Genomic DNA, 17,081 nt, shown 5'->3' with positions numbered 1-17,081 from the left:
AAGTCATGGATGTTTTTAATCGCTGGGTGGAAGAAAGAGGTTATAAGTTTTGTTAACTGGTATTAATTTTACATTTGTTAGTCACCAGTATAGAGCACTTTCGGGTATTAATTTTTCTCTCTCTTTTTTTTTTTTAACAATATGGTTAAATACCACTTCCCATCCCTATTAGCCGACCTATATTTATTCAGAAAATCTCCCTCTGACATCAGTTCCAAAACAACCTTGCCCACGGGTCTAAGAATGCCAATTAGAATGAAACATTAAACTCACAAAATTCAACCAATTTTTATTAGTTCCTGTCTGTAAGGGGTTTATAATGTAGTAGGGCAACAAGGTGCCCGCCTTCCTACATTACTACCAAGTAGTGGAAGATGGCGATAGCTCACGTCCTCTCTCAAGCATCGGAAAGCATTCGGGAGGCGAGTAGCATTGGAACTGAGCCCTGAAGATGTTGCTGAGTTCTGACAGAGAGAGATGCCGTGCTGCAGGGGGAATGAGCTGCAGGAACAAAGGCATCTGGACAGCAAGTACAGGGTGTGTTTGGGGAATAGAAGAGCACAAATCGGCTGGAACACAGAGTACATGCGAGAACTCACCAAGAGGAAACTGGAAAAGTAGGTTGAGGCACGTCCAGTCTGACGTTCAGTGCCATGGAGAGTGCTTGGTGCAAACTTCTCTGGAGAGTGAGGAGCCATCAAATATTTGGAAGTCGTGGAGTGAGGAACAGGGGTCCCGTTTCAGCCATTTAGCTTCCAAGATGCCAGACGTCCCCAGGCCCGTGGGGCTAACACTTCTGGAGCAGCAAAAGACAGCCACAGGTCCATAACTCAGGAACCTGTCACCTTGGCCCCAAGGGGGTGGCTCCCAGGGGCCAAATTTTGATCTCAGGGTGGCAGCCTCCACTCATGCTCCTTCCTGAATCCCATCCATGTGTAGGGCCATCTCGGTTTAGAAATACAAGGTAGCATACCAGAGGCCCCCTCCGGCCCTCTCCCTGCTCAGGAATCGTGTCACCCCGTAGCACCTGGGCTGTCTCCATTGTCCACATTTCCAGAGGCTCCAGAGGCTTGTTCTTCTTCTTCTTCTTTTTTTATTTTTTTTCCAAGTTCATGACATCAGAACTGCATGGAATGAAATTACAACCTGGAAGTTAATTAACTGAGGAACAAAGGGAGCGTGCATCCCGATTTCGGAGAGGAAAAAAAAGCAGTAAGCCAGGAGTCAGAGGATCTGGTGTTCTAATTCGCACTTTTACTAAATTATTTGAGCATAAAAATAACTAGAGACTGCCTTTTAGGTCTTTTTGTAATACTAAAGTCAATGTGCGAAAGAAATGCAAAACGGCTTTGTTAGGGGTCTCACGTGTTAGAGCAAGTTGATGAGCCCACTGATCGGACCCTTTACTGCCCTAAACTAGGTGCTTGCCTGTTCTTTCCATGGTCCCCAAACAACTGTCTCAACCCGGTGCTTAGTGACCTCCTTGGAACCCCAGAATGTCCATGGACAGGGACTTAATAGCTCATTGCAATTAGCCCCTCATTTGGTGGACAACGACCTAAGTATAGAGAGAGCCAAATGATTTGCCCAGAGTAAGAAGTAGAGCCACCGTGGGTCTCAAGTTCATTCAGGGCCAGCTCCTAGCAAACTGCACCACACTGATGCTAAGATAGAGCACCTTGATCTATTGATGTTTCTTGGATACCTTCCATGTCAGGGCCCTCAGAGAACAGTCAGTCAGTCAGTCATCACGTATTTCTAGAGCATCAATTGAATGTGTTGCACTGTGTTCATTCCTGATAAAATACCAAGAACTTCAAAAACACATGACAACACACAAGAGTTGCTACAAGATAGTGACACTGAGCGTGCATTAGCTATCTACTGCTGCATAACAAATTACCCCAAAACCTAGCAGCTTAAAATATCAGACCTTTGTTAGCTCCTAGTTTCTGTGGGTCAGGAACTGGCATGGCTGAGCTGGACGCCTCTGGCTCAGGGTCTGTCTCTCCGTGTAGTCAAGCTGCCAGCTTGAGCTGTGGTCTCATAGGAAGGCCTAACTGGGAGACAGCGGGGCTCTGAGTTTACTCATGTGGTTCTCGGCAGGATTCAGTTTTTAATGGACTTTGGAAAATAGGGTAAGAAGCTTGTCCTACATCCTTCAGTCAACAGGAAACTCCAAAGGGTTTCAGCAAAACATGGCTCAGATAACAAGTGTTTTTAGAAGACCGATCTGGGGACTGTGTGCAGGATGGACTGGAAAGTGAAAAGACAGGAGGCAAAGAGCCCAGCAGGCAGTTTCAAAAAAAAAAAAACACACACACACACACAAAAATTTAGTGCATCTATGTGCCAGGTGAGGTACTAAGATACTAAAATACTAAGAGACTATAAGATACTAAGACTATAAAGATACTTAAGATATGGTGGTTATTCTCAAGAAGCAGGATGGCAGCCATATTCCAGGTGACAAGTGGCAAAGCCTGAATTAGAGTGGTCACTGGGGAAATAAAGATGAAGAGACAGATGAAAGAAAGTGATGATAACATGGCGAGGCAGGAACGGGTGGGTCCAATGGGGTGTTATCTGTGAGGAATGAGAGAGGATAATGCCAGGCATCCGAACCAGTTGGAAACATGGGTGTCCCCGAGATCAGCGGTCCCTAATCTTGTTGGCACCAGGGACCGGTGCTCCTATGAGAGTCTAATGCCTGATGATCTGAGGTGGAGCTGAGGCGGTGATGCTAGCGCTGGGGAGCGGCTGCAGACACAGATGAAGCTTTGCTGTCTTGCCTGCCACTCACCTCCTGCTGGGTGGCCCGGTTCCTAACAGGCCATGGACCAGTACCAGCCTGCAGCCTGGGGCTTGGGGACCCCCGCCCCAGAGGATGGCTACCATGCTTGGGAGGCTCATCGCCATCTAGTGCTCAGCCTCCTAATCTTGGTCATGACTTTTCAAGGGAGCTGTTATTATTCCCATTTTTTCAGATGAAGAAATAGATTCAGTGAGGTTAGGTCCCCCAACTGAAAAGTGTCAAGGAGAGGAAACCTAATAATTGGCAGTGGCTTCAAGTGTTTGCTCTCCCCTGTCCACGAGTATTTAACAAGATCAGATTCTTAGCCTCGAGGAAGGAAACCTCGAAATTCTGGGGCTCACCTATGAGGAGAGAAGGAAGCCTCTGAGCAGGGGAATTTCTTAGCCCTTCTGCATTGTTATCCATAAGTTGTCTCTTTTGCCCACTCATAAAGCTCTCCCTACCTTCTTGAATTAACTCTACTGCCCTCTGTCTCCATCTTGACTCAGAATTCCTCAGACATATTGATAAAGATTCCATTTTTTTTTTTTTTTTTTAACTGGGCACTTAGATTATACAGTAAACTCCAGGTAAGCAAGGACTTCCCTCTTTGGGGATTTCCTTCCCAGGCTGAGGATGGTGCTTTACCACTGATGGTTACTGCTAGTTACCAAATAGCTGGCAAGCCATACACTCAGCACCGTCTACAATGAAGGTCACCAATGTGAGAAATGACAGAAGCAAAATGGGAAACGTTCTCCCTAGGCTTGGCTGCTGGACTGGGATCTCCAAGAAGAAACCATTCTTTAAAAGCCTAAAAACAATCACATTTTATCTGATTATAAGTGTAACATATATGCATTATGAAAAATGCAAAAAAAAAAAAAAAAGACATCACTCATCATCCCACAAAGAAGACAAAAATGTAGCATCGAAATGAGTCTTTAAGATCTGCGTGATAGCACTGCGTTCATCGGTGCCTGTGTGTTTGCACAAGCCACCTATGCCTGCTTGTCTGCAAATCTAGGGGAATAACTGCAGGGCTTGTGGATTGTATAAAGATGATTGCAAACCCATCAAAGAGAGCTTTTGTTTGTATGCAACTCGTGTAAGAGTAAATATCCTGTAACTGCTTGTGTATAATGCAAGGGAGAAAAACCTGAGTTGATGGCTATTGGCTAACATACAGATCATACTCTACTGTCTTATAATATGTTCTCTGCATAGCTTTTTAAAACATTTTTCATATTCCATGCCCCATCTCATATCACATTAACCCAAATAAAAATGTCATTATCCATTCAGTTCGACAGACAGCAGGCAGAGTGTGGTAGAAAATTACAATCATGCCAGCCAGCAACAAAGAATTCTAGTCACAAGCACGTAGAGGAACTGGTGGGCAGCTGGTCCAGCCCCTCTTTTGCACTGTCCAGGCATACGACTGGGTTCAGTATGGGTGAGCCCCTCTTTATACACAGAGCATGCTTCTGAAGGGTTGTATGTAAATCAAATTTTATGTTGCATCCCATTTTTGTAACTTAAGGAAGCTTCAAGCTTGATATCTGAAGAGACTTCCTTTTAAACAGTATTTTTTTTTTACCACGTTACTTATCCCCCTAAAATAAATCTACAAGATATTTTTGCATATGGAATTTTATTAAAGCAGAGTTTACTTGTACCATTAACTTTATGAAAATAACGGAAAGACTACAGCCAGCGAAACCAGTCATAGAGCTGATTCATGGAAAAAGACCTTGTGAACCTCAATATTTGCCTGTGTTATGTGTCTTCCAAAAAAGTCAACATAACCTGGCTTTGTGATTGACGAGCAAGGAAATGGTCTACTTAGCATTTACGGTATTGCAGCTGAAATGCCATGTTCCCTGTGTGGAGCCGCCTTTAAGAAGTGACATACCTGTAGTAGATAATGTTTTAGAACTTTTCCCAATGCCTTGAGACTTTACGAGCAAAGAGTGGGCTTTATGTAATCATTAAAATCCAATCATTCATTTATCCATTCATTCATTCAACAAATAATTACTATGTGCCAGGCACTGTTCTAGGTGCTGAGGACACAAAAATGAGCAAACGAACAAAAATCTTCCCTGCTCTCGGGAGCTTACATTCTAGTGTCAAAAAGGTGAAATCCAAACATAGATAACACTTCAAAATACATTTTCCACAAGAAATGCTCAGGACAATGTATGACAGCATGTTGCTTTAGCTATAATGTTAATTCTAGAATGCACACTTGTTAAAATGAGTCCCCTCAGCATTTCCAATTTGGTTGTTCAAACATACAGTGGGGGCTGATGCCCGCCAGGCTCCACAAAGAATTCCACCTGCTCCAGCCAGCCTGTTGGGGCCAAAGTGGTGGACAGCCAAAACTGAGGTTTAAAATTCTTGAAGTTGGATAAGTAGTTACGCGAACGTTCGTAACATCATTCTATCTCTGTTTGTGTGTATGTTCGAAATGTTACATAATAAGAATATTTTAATCTTAAAAAAAAGAAATTCAGAAACTGTCCTGTGTGGGCATAGGAGGCCTCTTGAAGTCAAGAAGGGTTCTCTTGCATTTAAAGGTTTAAACGATTTAAGCAGAAATCACCATCCATCAGAAATGTCTTAACAATGATTTTTATCTTGAATAAGAAGTTGAAATAAACGACCTTGGCTACCTTTGGCTCATAAGATTCTATATTCTAGTGCAAGATCTAAAGTATAATTGGAACCAAGCAAACATGGATTTGGGCTAATTCCAAAGATGGTACATATGGATTGTGGTCTGTTTACTCTCTAATGCGAACCAAATGTCATGAAATTGAGTGCAGATTCTCATCTCTGCCTCAGCACTTAATGATCATTTTCATAATTATTTCACAGTATTTACTCTAAATCCTTTCTTCTTTTTACTTCTAAAAAAAAAAAAAAAGATTGCTTAAGCTAAAATAGACATTTATAGCTACTGTATTTTGTGATGCCTGTGAATTTTAGCCCTTCCTCTTCAATCTTACTTAGCTGCACAAAAGTTACCTTCAGTACCATGTCCATTTTCCCAGGAAGTACCACACATAACCTCTTTATCTGCAGCTAATTTCGGGATGCTCCCTGCATGGTGTCCTAATTACACCTTTGTTATCCGCCATCAGATGATTCCTCTAATCAACCAAGCCTGCGACCTTCTCCTGACTCATTTAAAACACGATGCGGAACGTGGAGACGCTGTCGACATCCAGAGGTAAGGGCGCCACATGGCTACGTTGCAGACAAGAAATTGCACTGTTGAATCGCTTCTTGTAGCAGCGCACAATTGCTGGACAATTACCTCGGGACCAGCAAACTATGGCAATGCTAGAAGCTCATAAAAGCATGGGTGGACTGACTCGTAAGTAGAAATGAAACCCGTACAAAATGTGAAGCGAACGTGAACAGAGCCCAGGGGAGCTGTGGCCTGCTGAGGGAAGCCTTGAGTGGACAGTGGTTTGTGGATGGACTCCCCCTCTGACCTCTGCAGACCTAGGGGGTGGGCAGGATGTGCCGGGGCAGAAAGGACGGGGTCCTGGTATAATTAAAATTGTGGCGCACCTCAGCCTGGAAGCCACGACTTAGTGGCGCACACCAAATTTAAATGACTGATGATCTGGCTTTTCTCTCAGTTGTCTGATGCTCAATTATGGTTTACAGCACATTGGGATAGGGTGGGATTGGCGAATCAGCCAGAAGCCGACGCGTTCTTATTATCATTGCTAATAAAATAATAACATAATCATCACCAGCTTTTAAACTCCACCATATTGTTTACAAAACCCTCTCGTACACATACTCCCTGGTCATGAGATGTGTGAGTTGGCTACAGATGGGCACAGTAGCTATCAAAGCAGAGTCAACTCTTAAAACTCTTAAATCTTCGACCACATTCAGTAGTCAAATTGTTGTTTTTGCAATAGCAGGGAAATGCGTAATCAATTGTAGAAATGTTTTCAATAAAAGCAGTCAAAATAAGTCATCTGGAGATGTCATTTATTCTTTATCATTAGTTGTTGGTTATAGAGTTTATAAAGAAGAGGAACTAAGTGTGTCCCTATATCAAGCCACAAAAATAGACTTTTTAATTACAAAAAGGATATGCATACCCGGTGGTTAGCCCTTTTGGGGATAACTTAACCTGACCACTCCTATGAGCTAATGAAAAAGGACCATTCCAGTTTAAAATGGCCATGTGGGGGGCAAGTTTCCTAGAGTCTGAGAGGTTCATTTCTCTGGAGCTACTGCCAGACACTTTTCCTTCTGTTTGTTTCTAAAGTACGATGTGTGCTTTCTGTAATAATATAATATGTTCATGAAACTGGTCCCAAAGTTTGTCTTGTATTCTTTATGTGAATGTGAAGGGCTCTGGTTTTTTGTCTGTTGCTCTTACGAAAACTATAACATCATCAGAAGGAACATGGGGACAAAGCTACTACAAATAGACAATTGTTCATTCATCAATCACGATTTGCTCCATATCAATTGATCATTAGATCCTGGCTTTGGGTGGGCTCCGCACAGCTTTGAGGTAATGCGCGTGGGTTTTGGATCAACTATTTTCCCTCCTTCTTGGGGAGGAAAATTTAAAGCGCACTTCCTGGCATTTGCCCGTGTCTGTCCAAAGCCTGAAAGTCGAGTGACGCTCCCCTGCCCTTCGCAGTCTACGCCTCGATCAGCAACCAGCTGTCTTTTATGTCTTCTCTCGCGTTCTGCTGTCGCTGCTCAGAGGGTCTAATCCTGGTGGTTCTTCCCCGGGCTCCTCACGTCGGACCTGCAAGAAGCTCCCCCGTCGAGCAGGTGGACGATGGAGTCTGGGTCTCTCCGGGGGTGTGTACGATGAGTGGGCCAATGGTGGAGTCCTTTCGAAATCAAACGGTTCCCTCTCTCGTAGGTGCTACAGCTGCTACAGCACAGATGTGGTGGCCAGTGTCGCCTTCGGCACCCAGGTGGACTCCCGAAAGGCTCCTGAGGACCCCTTTGTCAAGTACTGCAGGCGTTTCTTTGCCTTCGGCATCCCCAGACCTCTCCTGGTTTTCATCGGTATGTACAGCTCCTGCCAAGGGTGGGGGACACTGGGCTACTGCCAGGTGGGCAGACCCCGGGATGCGTGGGCGGGACCCAGCCTCTGCCATAGGAAAAGGGACTTGGGGTGTCACTGGGAGTTGCCCTGCGGAGTCCACCCTGCAGACGTCTTGATTCCTGGAGCTACCCAGGCTCTTCTCATTCCCAGCCTGAGGCCCCTTCTCACCAACACGGGTGGCCTTGGCCTCTCACCACTGCCATGAGTGTTTTGATGCATTGCCTCAGTCAGTGCTTGTATTCATCCTATGGAAAGTTTTCTCGCCCCCATTTTACAGATGGGAAAACTGAGGCTTAGAAAGACAGATCCAAAGCCTTTCATTTTTCAGGGCATATTTCTCCCCGCTAGCAAAACCGTCTGCAGAAGACTTCTCTGCGTGAGGCCCAACGCATAGTAAACCAGAAATCGCATGTGATGGGGTAACTAATAGGTTACACACAGCTGTGGAGACCAGTTGATTTTTTTTTTCTTTTTTTTTTTTACTTTTAGAAGTGAGTTTTTACCCTGCCCAGTTCTAGTATCTTCTTGCTTTTATGGAAATATTAAAGCATTGTTTTTATTGTTATTAATTATTGCCATAATTTCCAACCATTTGCTGGGCTGGTGAATTCTATTCATTCCTTGGTCAGTTTCATTTCTGTTTCTGAGTCAGTTTCTGTAGAAGCCCCTGTCACATCCATCCGCTGGGCACTGAAATTGTAGGAGGAGTTGCTAAGGGGATCAAAGCAGCCTCCTCCTTCGGCCCTCACCCCTCCACCCAGGGGAGCTGTTCCAGCTGAGGGGGGCTCTCTTGCCATCAACCACGGGGCAGGCAGGTGGCTTCGTTCTGTGTCCTCGTCCCTGCTGCCACTCTGAGCCTGCCTCCCCACTGTGACACGCTGGTCCAGGCCCCATCTCTTGAAAATGGGCAGAGCATCCTGAAACCTCCATGGGTTCAGAACTGTCCCCCGAGCCCAGCTTCCACACAGCACCTGTGCACAGCAGGTCCACTGTGTATGCCGAGAAGCTGAACTGAGTCGAGCTCCCCTGCCACCGCCCTGACCCGGTTAGCCCTGTCCCAAGAGCATGGCGGCGATGGCCCAGGCTGCACATGGCACAGCAAGGGAGGCGCCCACGGGGAATGGGGCCGTCATCCTTGTCAGCTGCTGCAGCCTCAGCTCTGAGGGACGATTCAGATGGTAGCTCTGGGGACAATTATCCAGTGGGGGAAAAAATGCAAATGACCAGAAAGTTAAGAAAATAGATCAGCTTCCGCCACTTGCTAAGACTTGAAACATGGCCTGCACTCTGTTCTTTCTTGAAATACAAAGGGTTTGGACCCTCATATCTAGGACCTGGGAAATGAATTGATAAGCACGAGACTGACTTCTCAAGGGCCAGATGGAAGGCGGGATTCAGTTGCACAAACGCTTATCGAGTGCTCACGAGGTGCAAAGAACGGTGAGGAGTCCAGAGGTGGAATAAGATACAGCCCCTGCTCTGAGGAGCAGCAATTCAAAGGGGAAGACGGGCCTTCCAATGACTCTAATTCAAGGCCAGGGTTTGCTTCCTGGCAACAGGCATCTAATAGCCTCGGTTTATTATCACCCCCTTTTCAATGCCACTTTTGTTTTTCTCTTTCAAGTATCATTTCCATCCATAATGGTCCCACTGGCCCGGATTTTGCCCAATAAGAACCGAGATGAACTGAATGGCTTTTTTAACAAACTCATTAGGAATGTGATTGCCTTGCGGGACCAGCAAGCAGCAGAAGAGGTAACGTGTTTTAATAGGACACAGCTTCGAAATGGAATGGAACCTAATTTGGCATCGCTGTCTCTTTTCTCTCTCTTCCTCTCATACCACGCCGTGCTGTCCTTTATTGGTCTACCACTTAGAGCTTTCTAGGGGCAGGAAAAATAAGAAACTCTGGGGAGGGGCGGATAGGAAGGAGAGAGTGAGGGCAGGTGGGAAGCACAGTGGGGAGAAGCCCAAAGCAATCTGTCTCCACTCTCACATGGGCGAGTAGAAATGAAGCTGCCCCCAAACTCATGGCCTATTTCAAGCTTCGCCCCTGGCACAGGTTATAGCAGCCCCCCAAAGAATTTTCTAGGTAAATGTGCCCACGTGTACTTTCCATCAGCAGATTCTTTACATTGAAAAATGGCAAGAATGGAGTTTTATAGCATGAACGGCATTAATATTTGAGAATTTAGGCAGCTGTCACCAATTCCACGTTCTTCTTCAGCACCGAAGATGTTGCTACAAAATTTGTGTTTGGGGGCCCTCCCCTGCTTCACCTGAGACCTAGGGATTTCTTTCACCCTTACAGACTTGCACTATGCTTGGCACGTAGTAGGAATCGATTGAACTTGGCTGAGAATAGAAATAGACATTGTCAGTGTTAAGAAAAATAATTTCAATATTGGATACGCTGACACGTATGCAATGTTATTATGCTTTAAGGGCTTTGTTGCATTCAAGAAAGTTGCTTAAAAGGAAAAACAAGGCTGAAATGTATTATCCAGAATTGACCCAGACAAAATCTAGCTTTAAAAGCATTTCCTCAAAGGCTGGGTGGCTCAGAGGAATTAACAAGGGGTGGGGGGTCCAATTGTTGCAGCCTTGGCCGAGAATAAAATCAGGAGTCGAGGAGCTGCTGGCTGCACAGAGCAGCCTCACCCTGCCCAGCTGCGTCCTCGGGAGACTGTGCCGCAAAGCTGTCCAGGTCCAGAAGCGGGGGAAGGTGTATAAAAGGTCATGGCCCCTTGGGCCGCACCACTGTGAACTCAACGCGATGCCCTTGGAGGTGTGAGGAGAATCAGCTACCTGGTACCCCTGGCCCGGCTCTGTGGCCTAAAAGGACAGAACTCTCGTTCAGGTTCAGGGAGGGGTGAGGAAAGCCCCATTTTCGAATCTCAGTGTTGCTAGAAAGGGCTTCCGTATGGGTGTTTGGTCACTCGCACCCCCACTCTCCACCCCACCTCAGCCTGACACCCACTGGCTATGGAGTCAGGCTGAAAATTCTGAAACTGTTGCGCCAAATGGCTTACTAAGAGGTGAGGGGTTATTAAAGATCCAATTACTGGGATTGCCTGGAGCTTTTTCCTTTTATAAACTCGAGAGCTATTTGTTTCAAACAATGAGTTGATCTGAGAAAAGCTTCCCAACCACAAATCCAGGACCGCCTGTGTCAAGACAGAGCTATACGGTTACTAAGAAAACTTGCTTTAAACCCATCTAAACTCTGTAGACATTCCATCAAGCAGATGTGTGTTTGCGCAGTGGAAAATGCAGCACAGATGTTAAAAGGTAAATATTTTTCTAAGCTCTAGCCGATGGGTGGATTAGACACCTACATCTATCAGGGTGCGTATTTTTCTTGGATATAACCATAAACCAGCACTGTTTCGGTCCTAAATGGGCAGTCTTTAAATAGCCTCCGTGATGCAGTGCGAATACAAGAAACCCATCTGCACTAATGCTCCTCTCCAGGCACAGGCCCTAGAGAGCAGCCCTTTTTTTCTGGCCTCTGCAACTGGAGGTTAAGACGGATTTCTCTGAGCCTAGATGGCCCTGTAGCAGCCTGTCTCAGCCAGCTGCAGTTCTGCCACTGGAAAAATCCAACAGTGTGGATGTGGCCACGCCGTCTCTTTCATCATCACCCTCACGGCACTCCAGAAAAGCCACCAGGAGGCCTCAAGGACCACAACTGTCCCCGGGGTGGGGGCGGGTGGGGTGCAGACACTTGCACTCCGATGGAGGGAAAAAAGCAACCCCACTTGAAATAACGATCTTCAAGGATGGAGTTAAGTGCTAACGTGTGTGGCGTAGATTATTCATGCAACAGAAATCCGGAAGCCAATGAATTGAGAAAATGCTACAACAAATAAAGGAATCTGAAATTATAATATTTTCTGCCGGTGGTTCTGATAGTCTCCGTTTGCTGTTTAGGCCCATAAACTTCAGAAAAAAAAAAAAGTCACATATTGGTTGTCACTCATCACATTAAAAAGCTTTTCAAAGAAGGGATATACTTTGTCAAGGCTAAAGCAATGCAGAAACCTTCTGTGGTTACAAGCAGTGATAGTAAAAATACAAAGAATATGCAAATTGCTGATAAGGAACGTGGGGGGTGGAATGGGGTTATACATCTTTAACCACCTAAATGGGGTAGGGGATTAAAGGGAGCTAGGCTAAGGGATGCGAGATGCAGACTGGACACTCAGAAGACAAGCTTCTCCACAGCTAGTCCCCTCCCCTGCCCCCAGATTCTGTTAACTTCCTGCTGTATGAGAAAAATATAGAAGCCCTGAGCTGTGCAGACGTGAACAATGGAGCATGTGCTTTGACTTAAATCTATACGGTTTTCATCGTTTTAGTGTTGGAAAACCAACCAAACCAACCAACCAACAGTACGAACATGGATAAAGTAAAAATTACAAGGCCCCTGGTTTACTCAGCTCCTCCAGCTCACCGTGGAGTATGGATGTTGCTAAAGATTTTTCCAGGCGCGGACGAACACGCGTAATTATGTATCTCGTACATTTACTGTTTACAGAACTGGGCACACCGTTCTGCAACTTGCTACACCGTTCTGCAACTTGCTCATTTTGGCTTACCGAAACGGCTTCCCATCTTTCTGACTCGGCCCAGATAGAAGGGCCACATTCTTTTTAATGGCAGCATGGCAGTCTCTCTTTGCTGCACCAGTCTGTGAACCAGTGGGGACTGAGGGACATTCGGCGGGGGGGAGGGGGTTCCAGGTTCTCGCCGTCTCAGATCACCCCGCAGTGAGAATCTTTGTTCCTGTCCAGCTCTTTTAAAAGCTCCACGTGCATGTCTTTTGTGCTCTAAGACTCACTTATGCAACTCTAGGGCCAAAATGTGCAATTTCTTCTTTTGTCCCTTAGAGGCGGAGAGACTTCCTCCAAATGGTCCTGGATGCCCGACAATCCACCCCTTCCGTGGGCGTGGAGAGCTTCGACATAGTCAGACAAGTCTTCTCATCCTCCGAATGCTCAGCGAATCCTTCCCAGCAAGGCCAGCCCAGACCCCTGTCCAAGCCCTTGACTGTGGATGAGATCGTGGGCCAGGCCTTCCTCTTCCTCATCGCCGGCTACGAGATCATCACCAACACACTATCTTTCGCCACCTACCTACTGGCCACCAACCCTGACTGCCAAGAGAAGCTTCTGACAGAGGTGGACCGTTTCAACGAGAAATATGTGAGTACAAGTTGGGTCCAGGGCTCCATGTGAAATCCACACAATTGATTTTATGTTCGTCGACGTGAAACCTATTTTTGATAACGGCCTTGCTAAATTCACGTTCTAAGTTCTTAAGGTGAAAGAGGACCGTTGCTCGCCTACTCCATCTCTCTGGGTTAGAAAGTGCGATGGAATGTTCAGGATAACAGAAAAAAAAGAAAGTTGTGCACGCGCCTTCACTGTTTGGGGTGGTCTATGAAACCAGGCCTGGCTCGGGGAAGCTGCAAAGCCTTCATGAGTCAGGGTCAAAGGTCAGAGGTGGGGCAGGCGGTGTGGTTTCTCAGTGCACTGACTGTGGAGTCGCCATGCTCAGGGAAGCAGGTCTGATTCAGAAAATGGAGCCAATTAAGAGGCAGGAGTGGGCAGAAGGATGGGCCAGGCGTGCAGGTTGGATGAGCACAAAGAAGGGGGCCACAGATGGAGTCGGGTGAAATGGGGCCAGTCAGCAGCGGGTCCAGATTCTGGATATTCCTTCTAGGTGAGGCCTCTCCCTGCTGGACGTGAAGTAAACTTTCAAGGGTGCTGAGTTAGGCTACTTTGTCACAGCCTTTGTTTCTGGATGCTTCTGTATGTATTGCTTTGACTTAGGAGTTGTGAAAGAAAGTCATTTTCTAAATCTGTGCTTTAAAAGGAAGGCCACCATAATAGAATCCTTTCCATTACATTCTGATGTAATTTTTAGAGTCACGATCTTGGGAGGTGGCCCGTTCTGTTATCGGAACTATTAGAATTTTTTTTTTTTCATACGTTGAGCTGAAAACTGCTTCCCAGAAAATTACTTTTTTTACCCCACTGAGGAAGTAAATGCAACATTAGCCTTTCTTCTCCAATGCATTAACTGTGATACTAATTTCCTCAACTTTTGGCTCCTCATGAGCTTATGGTCAACTCAGAGTTCCACGATATTATGACAACTGCCACGCTGGCCTGCCCAATCCACTGACTGTACAATCGATTTCTTGAGCCTCGATGCAAGAGTTTATATTTATCCTTATTACTGCTCAAGTCAGTCAAAATAATTTTGAATCTTGATTCTGCCATCTGTCATATTAGCAACTCCTCCAGCTTTGTGTCATCTGAGACTTGTTAAGCATGTCTCCTATTTCATCCAAGTCATTGATTAAAATGTTGAACAGGACGGGGCTTCCCTCCAGGTTGACATTGATCCATTAATCGATATTCTTTGGGCATGAAGTCTCAACAAGCCATGAATCCAAATCGCTCAACTACCCAGTCTCACCACCGATAGTATTTTATTGGTAGTTGCGTGGTTTTTATAACTGAGGCGAAGGAGAGGCTGAAGATGATCAGGGTGTATCACTGCAAGAGCAATAACAGGAGCTGAAGAGCATCTCTATAGGATGTATTTGCTGGCAGGAAACAAAACTGATTTAAGAAAAAAAAGGGAGGGGCTTATTATTACATATAACTGAACAAACAGCTCAGGAACAGATGTGTCTTCAGCCAAATCTTTATCCAGCCTCCATGACATGCTCCGGTCCCCAGTTCTCCAGTTCTTGGCTCTGCTTCCTTCGTGCTGGCCTCCTTCTCAGTCCCGCCCTCCTCTCGAAGACCCGAGCAGCCTTCCGAGACGGTGTGGACTGCAGGATTCTCTGCTCGTAATAAATGGAGAAAAGAGTCTATGGCCCCGAATTCTCAGCAAGAGTCATGGCGTTCTCTCTGACGGGATTGCCTAGGTCGCTGCCTGTTCTTGAAGCAACTACCGTGGCTGGGGAATGGAGGCACAAGTGGGGTTAAGCCCATCGATTCACCCACAGCATACTCAAGTTATGTGACTGAGGAGTTAGGGGGACACACCCCCACACCCAGAAGCTCCTGCTGCTATCCCAGGAAGGCAGGAAAGGCTGGTCTCAAATAAACCAGAAGGCTGGTCTAACTAAAGACCTTTAAGTATCTAGTAAGTACCCAGCAGTTGGCTGGGCTGATATGGTGGTAGGTTAGAGAGGGAGCAGCTCCAACAGGTAGAGGCCACGATCCTCACCTTCAAAGTATTTAATAGCAACTGAAAAATAAGTACTTATGGCTATTAAAACAATACTTCCCTTCCAAATAAAACCCTCCAGGGCAACAGAGGGCAGCAAGTAATCAAGTCCAGAACGTGCGGTGTTCTGGAGAGAGCGTGGGGCTCGAGAAGTCTCTCCCACCGGCTCCATCGTGACCACCTCTGGATGTGTTTATCTCCCAGGACACGGCCATAACTGCCCATGGCCTCAAGGTGGATGACACTGTCTTACCAAAGCCTGGCCTCCTTCACATCTCCCCAACCCAGGATGGAGCTTCTGTCCCCCAGAGGACCACCTCCCACGGGGCTGTGCAGAATGCAGCAAGGTCCTGAGAGCCCACAGGCACACAGACAGAGTTTAGTAGGTAAAGGTTCTCAAACTTCAGTGTACAAAGAACCGTCTCGGAAGGCTGTTTAACATGCAGAGAACAGGGACCCACCCTTGGAGAGTGTGATTCCATAAGTCTGGGCCAGGGCCTACGAACCTGAATTTTAAAATTAACATCCCAGAAGATTCCGATGCAGGTGGTCCCTTGTTCCACCTTGGGAATACATCCTTAGACTCTGAGGGTCCTGTTTCTTAGAATAAACAAAGTCCTGCCCCAGCCATGCAAGCCCCGGATCATTTCCTTTCTCTAGGTAACTAACAATTGGGGCTGCCTCTGGGAAACAGGGACGCATATTGGTAGTCACTACTGGTAGTCACAGTAGTGTTAATAGAAGTATAGCCTTGCACATGGTATGCAATCAATGAATATCTGCAGGTTCTCTTCTTTTTTTTTTTTTTTACTATAATCAGAGTTCTGTTAATATGGGCCATCTGTCAGGACATGGAAGTGCAGATTATATGTTCACACATTAGATATTTTCCTAAAAATTTGCATGCAAAGTATGACTTGTTATAATTTCCCGCTGGTTTCCATTCAACAAATATTTCTCGAGTGCCAGTTAATGCCAGGCTCAGGCTCCAGACGCGGCACCCAAGGACGTTCTGACCTAGCTCTTCATGATGTCCCTGCGGAGCCCCTCACCTCAGTAGGTGGCCTTCCCTTCGCGATCACTGTTTGAGCTCTAGAGTACCTCTTCTCTGAGTCGCATCCTTTTCTGGCAATGCCCTACGAGAATCTGATGACAGCAGTGACCCTCTCCCCAAGAAAAAGAGTGTATATGTGCACTGTATCGGTAAGGACTCTTCTTGTTGGCTGTGTTAGAAAATTCAGACCAGATTTGTCCAGGTTGTTAATTGGCCCACATATCAGAAAACTCTAGAGAACAGGGCTGCCTTCGAGTATGCTTGATGCAGGAGTTCAAACTCTGTCTCTGGATCCGGGTCGTTCTCGCTCCCCACCTTTCAGCTCCAGTCCCATTCCGAGACGGGGAGACAGGATCTCCCTTGGTGGTCTCGAGATGGTTGTGTAACCTGTATGCTGAACAGTCTGAACTAAGTGTGGTGCAAATATGGAAACGTTTTGTGTTTCCTCCAATTATTTACTTTAAATGTGCTCTGACCAACGTCCTTTCTCTTTCCTTGATGATACCTTGGACAGATCTCAAAAGTTTCTGGTCGCTCTTAGACATTAAAAAGTCCAGACCCTTCTGGTCCAGTTTTAACACTTCAACCAATCACCGGAGCTCGAGGGGAATATAACGCTCTCATTGGCTTAGACCCGGGTCACTCACTCCACCCTGGATTTGGTATCTAGGCGGAGCCTCAGCCTGAACCACTCAGACCTGGAATGAGGGAGGGGTAGATTCTCAAACCACTGTTACTGGAAGTAGGGGGAATGGCTGCTGGGTGGCTAGAAAACAGAGTATCTGCCCCCATACCTAGAAGCCGTAGCCCCCAGATTACAAGCTCCCACTTTCAAATTTCTTTCTATGCAATCACATTCGCCTCTCCTCTGAATT

At 46.1% G+C, this 17,081-nt stretch overlaps 1 protein-coding gene across 2 annotated transcripts in view; it reads left to right on the top strand.

Moving 5' to 3' along the window:
- TBXAS1 (thromboxane A synthase 1) overlaps window positions 1-17,081 on the top strand; it is a 131,714-nt gene that overhangs the window by 77,552 nt on the left and 37,081 nt on the right. For both annotated transcript variants that reach the window (XM_015588363.2, XM_025045836.1), the window contains exons 7-10: window positions 5,944-6,032; window positions 7,713-7,861; window positions 9,526-9,656; window positions 12,794-13,108. In XM_015588363.2, the coding sequence (XP_015443849.1) occupies window positions 5,944-6,032; window positions 7,713-7,861; window positions 9,526-9,656; window positions 12,794-13,108 (684 nt within the window). The remainder of the gene's footprint in view (window positions 1-5,943; window positions 6,033-7,712; window positions 7,862-9,525; window positions 9,657-12,793; window positions 13,109-17,081) is intronic.

The sequence above is a fragment of the Pteropus alecto genome, unplaced genomic scaffold (genome assembly GCF_000325575.1).
Source record: "Pteropus alecto unplaced genomic scaffold, ASM32557v1 scaffold22, whole genome shotgun sequence".
NCBI lineage: Eukaryota > Metazoa > Chordata > Mammalia > Chiroptera > Pteropodidae > Pteropus > Pteropus alecto.
This window is presented reverse-complemented; position numbering and strand designations above follow the sequence as displayed.